Genomic DNA, 9,348 nt, shown 5'->3' with positions numbered 1-9,348 from the left:
ACACACAGACACATACAGACACACACACACAGACACATACAGACACACACACACAGACACGTACACAGACGCACACACAGACACACATACACACAGACACATACACAGACGCACACATACACACAGACACATACACAGACGCACACACACACACAGACACACACACAGACACACATACACAGAGACAGACACACACACACACAGAGACATACACAGAGACAGACACACACAGACACATACACAGACACACACAGAGACACACACATACACACACAGACACACAGACAGACACACACACAGACACAGATGCACACACAGACACACATACAGAGACACACAGACACATACACACACAGATGCACAGACACATACACATAGATGCATACACAGACACATACACACACAGACGCACACACAGACACACAGACACACACAGAGACACACACATAGACACACACACAGACACACAGAGACAGACACACACACAGACACAGATGCACACACAGACACACATACAGAGACACACAGACACATACACACACAGATGCACAGACACATACACATAGATGCATACACAGACACATACACACACAGACGCACACACAGACACACAGAGATAGACACACACACAGACACAGATGCACACACACATACAGACACAGATGCACACACACATACAGACACAGATGCACACACAGACACACATACACAGAGACAGACACACACACACAGACACAGACGCACACACAGACACACATACACAGAGACAGACACACATAGACACAGTGTTGCCCCATCCCGAATGGGGAGGAATTCACACAGAGACACAGAATTTTAGGTAGACAAAGATTTCTCAAACAGGCTACAAAAAGCACTAGCCATAAAATACAACATTAATAAATTGATCTTCATCAAAATTTAAAACTTCTGGTCTTTGAGAGTCACCATTACGATAATGAAAAGGCAGGTCAGACTAGGAGAGAGTGCCTGCAATAGACATATGTGAACTTACTTGCAAATTATATAGGAAACTCTTAAAATCCAATGTTTAAAAAATGGACAAAATCTGAAGACACACGTCACAATAAAAGTTATAAAGTATGACTTATTCAACCTGTAAAACATGCTCAGCATTACTGACCATCAGGGAAATGCAAATCGAAACGACAAGGGATGTCATTGATATTTCACCCACTAGGAAGGGCTGAAACGTTCAGGCTGACAGAGAACACTGGCTACTGTAAGGGCATGGGGCACCTGCCGTTCTCACAGGCTGCTGGTGGGAGCACAGCCTCACACAGCCCCTTGGCATCATGCATTCAACCGCACGATGAACAGAAACCATGACACACGGAAATATACAGGATCTACCGCTGCACGGTTCCATGCACGAGGATCCTATGAGAAGCAAAAGGACAGCAGGAGCAGCAGGGTGGTGGTCCCGTGGGGCCAGGGTGGGGTGGACGATCCCATGCAAAGAACCCCAGGGTAACCCTCCACAAGAGGAAACTATGCTGTATCTTGATTGCAACATCGCCCTTGATCGTACAGTGAACTCACTGACGGCACACTTTATACAGGATACAAATACTTCTGGTTTTTGTTTTTTGATCGGGAACAGGGTCTCGCTCTGTCGCCCAGGTTGGAGTGCAGTGGCGAAATCTCAGCTCAGTGCAGCCTCTGCCTCCTGGTTCAAGTGATTCTCCTGCCTCAGCCTCCAGAGTAGCTGGACTACAAGGCGTGCAGCGCCACACCCAGCTAATTTTTGTATTTTTAGTAGAGACGGGGTTTCGCCACGTTGGCCAGGCTGCTCTTGAATTCCTGACCTTAAGAGATCCGCCCAGCTCAGCCTCCCAAAGTGCTAGGATTACAGGGCGCAGCCACCGTGCACGGCCAATACAAACACTTTAACAAGGAAAAAAGGCGGGGAGGAGAGAACAATGGCCTAGACGGGCCACACCACAGATGAGCCACATGTACAGGATGCTGATAAAAGCTGCCACACGGTCCAGTGTGGTGGTTCCCACCTGTAACCTCAGCACTTTGGGAGGTTGAGGCATGAAGACTGCTTGAGCCCAGGAGTTTGAGACCAACCTGGATAAAATAGTGAGACCCTGTCTCTATAAACAATTACAAAATTAGCTGGGCATAGCGGCACACAACTGTGGTCTCAGCTCCTCGGAAGGCTTGAGTTGCAGGGGTGTTGGCCCTTTAAAGCAAAAGGAACCCTTCACCCCCCACCCATGCAGCCAACAGCACTCCTGGGTCTGCCCACCTCTGCTTGCGGCTTCCCCTTGGGCCCCATCCTATCCAGGCCAGAGATGAAGGCACCCTCTGCTCCCTGGGTGGCGGTGGGGGGCAGGCGGGGAGGCTCTAACAGTGTGGACGCCCCCTTCCGTGGCCATGAGGCAGCAGTGGGGGGAGGACAGTGCAATTTGCACACCTGGCAACCCCAAGTCCAGCCCCTCTTCTCGCTTCTCTCTGGGAACCCCAAACAACAGTCCTGAGTTTTGAGCTGCTGGTGGGAGTGGCCTCGGACACACAGACCTGCTCCCCGACCAGGCAGGAGTGCCTTCCGGATGGGCGATTCTGGGGGGTGGGTGGCTGCAACGGAGACCACCATAGCCAGCAGCCCTGGCCACCTGGGTTCTGTGGCCCAGGAACGGGAGCAGCCCAACCAAATCTGGGTGTTCAGCCAAGGGCTGGACGGGGTCAGCGCTGACCTTGCAGGTCACCCTGAAAAGGGTGGGGCCTGGAGCAGGCCTCTCCTGATGGGCAGAGCCAGGACGCCAGGACAGATGTGCTGCTGTGTGCCAGGATCCGCGCCCAGTAGCATCTGTCCAGGGTCCAGGATGTGGGCAGCTCGGCTGAGGCTGGATGGGAGGGTCGCCCAGAGACTGAGCAGTTTCAACTCTGTCTGTTTTGCCTGAGTTCAGGCCACCCCATGGAAGTGGGTACTGACCTTAGGGATGGGTGCCTGACCTTCATGCCCCGCAGAGAGGCACACAGGGGACACCAGGTGGACCCCAGAGAGGTGGGGGTGGGGGGGCAGAAGGGAAGGGGAAATGCACAGGGCCACCTGCTCACAGGCCCACAGGCCCTGCAGCCAGAGCTGCCCCCTCCCCAGAAAGGGTTACTGTCCTGGACACACAGGCCCTGTGGTCAGAGCTGTCCCCTGCTGGGAAAGGGTTACCGTGGAAGTGTGTGGCTGGTGTCAATACCCAGGCGTGGCTCTGTCTCCGCCAGCCACAGAGTGACATCTGTCAGCTGCAATTAAACATCTGCCTGCCCGAAGCCACTGCTGAAGGCGTGAAAAGGATGGCCAGGCGAGCCCCGTCAGGCACAGGAGGGGGTGCAGGTGCAGGTCCGGGCAGCCCCCTCCCCTTCAGAAGACAGGAGAGAAGCCCCAGCATGGCACTACCCCTTCCCTCGCTGTGCCCTCTGAGAGCTCCATTTCCCTGTCCCTGGACCTCAGCGGCCTGCCATGCCGCAGGTGCCTGTCCCCAGCTTGGGTGACAACGGCCACCCTCACCATGATGAAATAGGCCCTGTGCTGTCCTCTGCCCTGGGGTGAAAGCAGCAGCCATGCCCCTCTCGGTTGCGCTGCAGGGACCTGTGGATCCAGATGTGCCAAGGAGACCATGGGAACAGACCCCTGAGTGCAGCTGGGGAGCCCCCACCCCAAGCCCAGCCACAGCTGGCACTGCCCACCAGGACTGCTGCCTTGCCCAGGGAAGTCCCTGGCTCCTGGAGTCACTGCTGGACGTTCAGGTGCCCCCGAGCCCTGAGAGCCAGCAGGAACGCAGCCACAACCTCTGGGGGAATGAACGCGGGTAAGCGAGGAAGGGGGCCTGAAGAGGAAAGGGCCTGCTGCTCAGGCCACAGCATGACCAAGTCCTGAGGCTTGGGCTCCCTCTGCCCGGCCCACCTCCTGCTCTCTTCAGGGGCTGGCCCCTGACTCATCCCCGTGGTGGCAGGGGGTAGGGATGGGGGTGCAGGGGAGGCAGAGGCAGGCATTTCACAAGCTCTAGCTCAGATGCAGGGCCTCTGACAAGGCGAGGCAGGGACGCCTGTGCTTCACTCTCCGGGAGGTTTCACCATCAGCCAGAGGGGAACTGCACTGGGCGTTTCCCTTCTGGTGGATACCATGTTTTTCTTTCACCCCTGGGTGCACCCCACCCCCAGTGCATCTTGCTCCGGGGTCTCCCATTGCTGCCGGCCACAGGGCCAGGGCCACAGGGCCAGGAGGAAGGTCCCTGCCCGCCGCAGGGGTGATGGCTTAAGGCCCAGGAGGGCGCCATGAAGTGACTGCTGCAGAGATGAGGGCTGCTGGGCGGGATGCATTGAACATCCCGAGCCAGAGTCCACCCGATGGGGCCTGCCTCGTTGGGTGTGGGGTGCCTGGACTCGGCCCCATCAACCTCACACACCCAACACAGAGCCTTCTCAGCAGCTTCACTCCTGACTGCAACAAACTGAAAACAACCTAAATGTCCTTTGATAAGGCCCTGGATAAATCAAACGTGGCGGCGCCTTCTGACGGGTGGCGACGTGGGACCTGGAGGGAGGGAGGAGAGGCACGAGACCGAGTGGAGACCCTCGCCGTGAGGCCACACAGACCATGGGACGGGGGCTGCCCCGGGGTTGAAAAGCAACTAACTTTATCTGTAATATTTTGACTTACTTCAAAAACAAGAGAACAGCCCTACAGGACAAGCTGTCCATGGTTCTTAACGCGAGAGACGGTGGAACAGGCACACACGCATTACCACATGCCGAGATGCAGCTCCGGGACCCTCAGCAATCACTCATCCCGCCTCTCACTTGACAAGTAGGGAGACTGAGGCCAGAGAGGAGGAGCTCAGCCTGCAGGGACCTTAGAACACGCTGGTCCTACAAGCCCAGAGATAGCTGCCTGACTCCACTTCTGCACGGCCTGGCGAGGGCAGCAGCCAGCCTCCTGCACGGGTGTAAGGACGTTCCCCAGACAAGCCCAGGGCACGGGGTACGGGGAGCACGGGGCACAGGAAGCCAGCACCCAGGGGCAGCTCTGGGTCAGGGGACGGCCCCTCCCTCTACCTGCTCCCCCCATGGCACCGCCAACCCAGCACACCCAGCGACGCCAGCAACGTCACAGCCAGTAACCTAGATTTTAACCAAGAAATCACACACCCCCTTTCTCTGTCCCACTTATGGGCTTGCCGAACAGAAAAACCACGACAAGAAACCCAGACTGTGGCATCCAGAGCCAAACTGTATGGTAGGTGGGCGGGAGCAGGCCTGGCCTCCCAGCCGCCCACTTTCCACCACGCTGGCGTCAGCGACACCCGTGCAAAGGCAGAGACTGCCTCGCAGCACCTGCAGCCTGGACAAGGCCCTGCAGGAACATGGCCTTGGGGGCATCCCCGCCCCTCCGCCCCAGCAGGACTCTGTACCTCGTCTGGTCTGAGTACGGGGGAGTTGGAGGGAAGGACTTGCCAGAGCGGCTGCCTCCTGTTCCCACCCAACACACATCCGGGACTCCACAGAGCCGCTTCCTGGCTGCTGTCCTGCCTGCTTCCCGAAAACCCGTCAAGGCAGGTGGGCTTGAGGGCTTCTAGCTCACGAAGTCCAGGTGATGTGAGGGCTTAAGGCTGACCCAGCACCCAGGGGCAGATGCACGGGACAAGTCACAAGGCTTCACTGTGCTCCCAGCAAACCTGACACCCAGCCCTGCTTTCCATTACCCCAAACACACCGAGGCCCAAGGTCACACTGGAGCAGCAGGGGGCTGTGCAGGGAGGACCCTGGGAAGATATTTGGACACGTTGGGTCTATTTCCATCTCCCTAGTGCAGCTTCCTGACCTGTCGGCAGGGCACTGTCTGGCTGCCATCATTAGGGGAAGTCCTCAGGGACTGCAGGGGTGCTCAGCCTGTCTGGGATTCTGCCCTGGGACCGGAGCCCATGGACAGAGCCCCTTCCCAACAGGGCCCCTGGGTGGGCCTTGGGAGCCTTCCCCAGCAGCCTCTGGCTGGTCCCCTGCCTTCCCCAGGGCCGCTGTCAGCAGGCGCACCGGGATAGTACACACGGAGCGGACTCCCCGGAGGCCTCAGCCAGCTGGGTCCACAAGCACTGACATCCTGTACGGCCTCTGTGGCAAGCCGGAGCCCAGTGTGCTCTGCCCTCGGGAAGGTCCAATTCAGTAGCTAGCACAACTCCTGGTCTCAGGAAAAATCCAGCCCTACCCCCTACCACTAAACGAAAACAAAAGCTGTGAAGTCCAGATCTAGATGGCCTGTGAGCTGGCATTCTGTAGGATTCACGCAAACACAGCAATATACATTTAAATAAAGTGCGAAGTTCTCAGGAAGATACCACGGAGCCCAGAGCACCTGCTGCCAAAGCAGTGGCTTCTCCTGCAGGCGGAGAGGGAGCCAGGTTGGCCAAAGCAGAGGCTACCTCGCTGTTCTGGCTGTGGTGGCACATGCTGCACAGGGACCCAGCTGACCTAGGGGTCCGAGCTGGTGGGTGGTCCTGGCCCCCTCTGCCCCCAACCAGCAATGCAGGAGGGGAAGGGCAGGGGGGAGTCCCATCAGGGCATGAGGATAGGTGTGGTGGGGTGGAGAGTCCCCATGCTGCCCCTCGGGGCCCATCACCTGCCCGCTGCCGGCACTATGCGCCCACACCCAGGCCCAGGCCGCTATATACAGGCCCTGCATGCAGACCAGCCAGGCGGCCAGCCCAGACACACAGTCAGGTTGCGGGGACACCCGATTCTGGGCACCAACTGTGGGACTCTGCCCAGCAAAGCCTGAACAGTCTCCAGAGGCTGTAACCCAGGAATCTCAAATTAGAGCAACCTGGGTTTGCGGGTCCCAGGAGGGGGAGCAGCCCTTCTTGAAAGAAAGGAAGAGGGAGGAGGGAGGACGACCACTCACTCGGCTCAGTGCAGCGGGCACTTACTGGCCCGTCCCTGCTGCAGGGCCTGGAGAGGTGGTGGCAAAGGGCCTGAGTTCAGGGGGAGCCTCTGGACCTCGCTGGGTGAGGTTAAAGGGGAAGTAGGCGGGTCCTCCTGGACACCTTGTGGCTCCAGGCCCTTCACAGATGGGGAATGTGAGCTCTCAGCAGGTCCCTGGGCCACAGACGCCTGAGTTTCCTCATCTATCCAGTGGAGACAAGACCCTTCCTACAGGCTGGCAGAGTCTCCCAGGAGTTCCTGTCTCATCCAGGACCAAGTCTGAACTCCCTGGTGAACGGAGCTCTGCCACCTCCTCCAGGCTTGGTGGGGGGCTCCCCTGTGGCCCCGCAAGCCTCCAGCCCAGCCGCCTCCTGAGCCGCCCTGGTCCCAGTCACGCCCTGCTTCCCAGCCAGGTGGTGTGGGGCTCCACCTCGTCGCGCATTACCTGCATAGCTGCCAGAGGCCTTGATGTACATCTGGCCATACTGCTCCTCCACCATGGTGTCGTAGGCCTCGTCGTCCTCCTCGTCCTCCTCATTGTGGTACGAGGTGGGGCTGTCGGTGGTGGGCAGGCTGCTGGCGCCCGGACTGGTCCGCTCCCCCTGGGGGTAGGGCATCTGCTGGATGCCAGGGATGAGGGTGGCCAGGCTGGGCACCCCATAGTAGGAGACTCGGGGCAGTTTGAGAGGGGCTGCGCCCGCCGCCACTGCAGCCCCAGCGGCCACCGCCACGCCGTCCCGGGGCCCGGTCTCCAGCGGACGCTTGGGGGCCAGGCCTGGGCCGGCCGGCGGCAGCTCCATGGCTTCATGCTTTACGCGGGTCAGCAGCGGGATGGGCACCGAGGGGGACACGACGTAGGGGGCGGCGGCGGCGGCGGCCGGCTGCAGCTGGTTGCAGGGGCTCTGGGGCTCGGAGCCGGCGTCCTCGATCACAGCGGTCTGCGAGTCGCAGTGGGGCGAGCTCACCTTGAACATGAGGTCGGTGCCGCGCTCCACGATGTGCTGGATCTGCAGGAAGCCGGCCGTGTACATGACCACGAGCTGCTCGCTGGCCGTCATGGTGAGCCTGCCCGTGTAGCAGAAGGACAGGATCTGCTGGAAGCAGGCGGGCGGCACCGAGCCGGGCAGCTCGAAGGCGTTCTTGCTGTTGCCGCTGAACAGGTCGCGGAAGTAGAGGCTGCTGGCGGCCAGCACCGCCCGGTGGGCCTTGAAGGCCTGGCCCTTGACCACGATGGACACATCGCAGTAGAGGCCCAGCAGGCGCTGCTCGTTCAGGCAGCCCAGCACTGTGTTCCCGAAGTTGGGGATCTCGATGTGCAGCATCTGAGACATGGCGGGCGGGCAGCGGCGGGGCTGGGCTCTCAGCGCGGGGCGGCCCTAGCGGGGCTCATCTGTGGGGGCAGGAGGCACGTGGTCAGTTCCTCCAGGTCCAAGGCTCCCCGCTCAAGGGGCCATTCCCACACCCGCCCCCTCCCGCCACGGGCTTACAAAGAGCGAGCCTTCCCCACGCACCCTCCCCCACCCCTCCCGGCTGGGACACTCCAGAGAAGGGACCCGGGGTCTCCCAGACGCCCTGGCAGAGGAGCGAGAGGGCCCGGCCAGCACTGCTGCAGACCCCCAGGGCGCAGCCCGGCAGGAGTGCGGCCACACCACTCCCAGGGGGCTGCTCTTAGCGACTCGGTCTCAGCAGGCGAGGAGGAGCGCAGGCCTGAACCTGCCCCGGGACCAGAGGTGGGGGATGCCGGGGAAGACGGGGGTGCCTCTGGGCAGGTCTGCAGCCACTATCCTTCCCTCAAAAAAGTTCCAGCCCGCACAGGAGCTCCCGGGAGGGGCTGCGCTGGAGCCGTGGGGAAGGAGGGAGGGAGGGGGTCTTTGGAGCTGTGCAGTTTGCGGTTTGCTTTCTCTCTCTTCCCTCTGAGCAACCTCACAGCGGGCCCCAGGGGGGAAGGCGGGCCAGCGTCCCCTGGTCCCCCTGAGCCTCCCGGGCAGGTGGGGAGGGGCTGGTGGCGCCGGGAAGTCCGCTGAAGCCGCGTCCACTCCTCCCCCGAGCAGAGAGACCACCCTGGGCGCGCCCGCTCGGTTCTCCGGTGTTCTCCCGGCTCGGACCAGACCCAGGTTCCCGAGCCGCCGCCAGAGCAGGAGTTGGGAAGCCTGTCGCAACCCCACTCGTGGACGTCCCCCACCCCGCTCGCCTCGCTCCCCTCGCGGGTCAATCCCGACGGCCCGGCCCCAACCCAGGTGACTACAGGGGTCCCAGCCCTCGCTGGGCTGCCCGGACCCCGGGGCTGGGAGCTGGGGAGGGCGCCGCTGTTTATCTGGTGCGCACTCCGGAGGGGGCGGGGGCGGCCCAGAAGGCGCCGGCCCAACTCCGCAGGGCCGCACAAAGGCCGCTGTGTCCCGCGGGAGGAAA

General features: G+C 60.5%; 1 protein-coding gene across 2 annotated transcripts in view; it reads right to left on the bottom strand.

Annotated features, from left to right (window-relative positions):
- Positions 1 to 9,146, bottom strand: part of NACC2 (NACC family member 2, BEN and BTB (POZ) domain containing) — a 46,950-nt gene extending 37,804 nt beyond the window's left edge. The window contains exons 1-2 of one of the 2 annotated variants that reach the window (XM_011957304.1): positions 9,131 to 9,146; positions 7,385 to 8,329 (exon numbers count right to left, since the gene is read on the bottom strand). In XM_011957304.1, the coding sequence (XP_011812694.1) occupies positions 7,385 to 8,270 (886 nt within the window). In that variant the 5' untranslated portion in view covers positions 8,271 to 8,329; positions 9,131 to 9,146. Of the gene's footprint in view, positions 1 to 7,384; positions 8,333 to 9,130 lie in introns of those variants that run through there. The other variant, XM_011957303.1, reaches the window with a different exon arrangement.
- Between the last annotated feature and the right edge of the window lie 202 nt (positions 9,147 to 9,348).

Source organism: Colobus angolensis, unplaced genomic scaffold (assembly GCF_000951035.1).
Source record: "Colobus angolensis palliatus isolate OR3802 unplaced genomic scaffold, Cang.pa_1.0 Scaffold44, whole genome shotgun sequence".
NCBI lineage: Eukaryota > Metazoa > Chordata > Mammalia > Primates > Cercopithecidae > Colobus > Colobus angolensis.
Note: the sequence above shows the minus strand (reverse complement) of the source record. Positions and strands in the feature narration are given on the sequence as shown.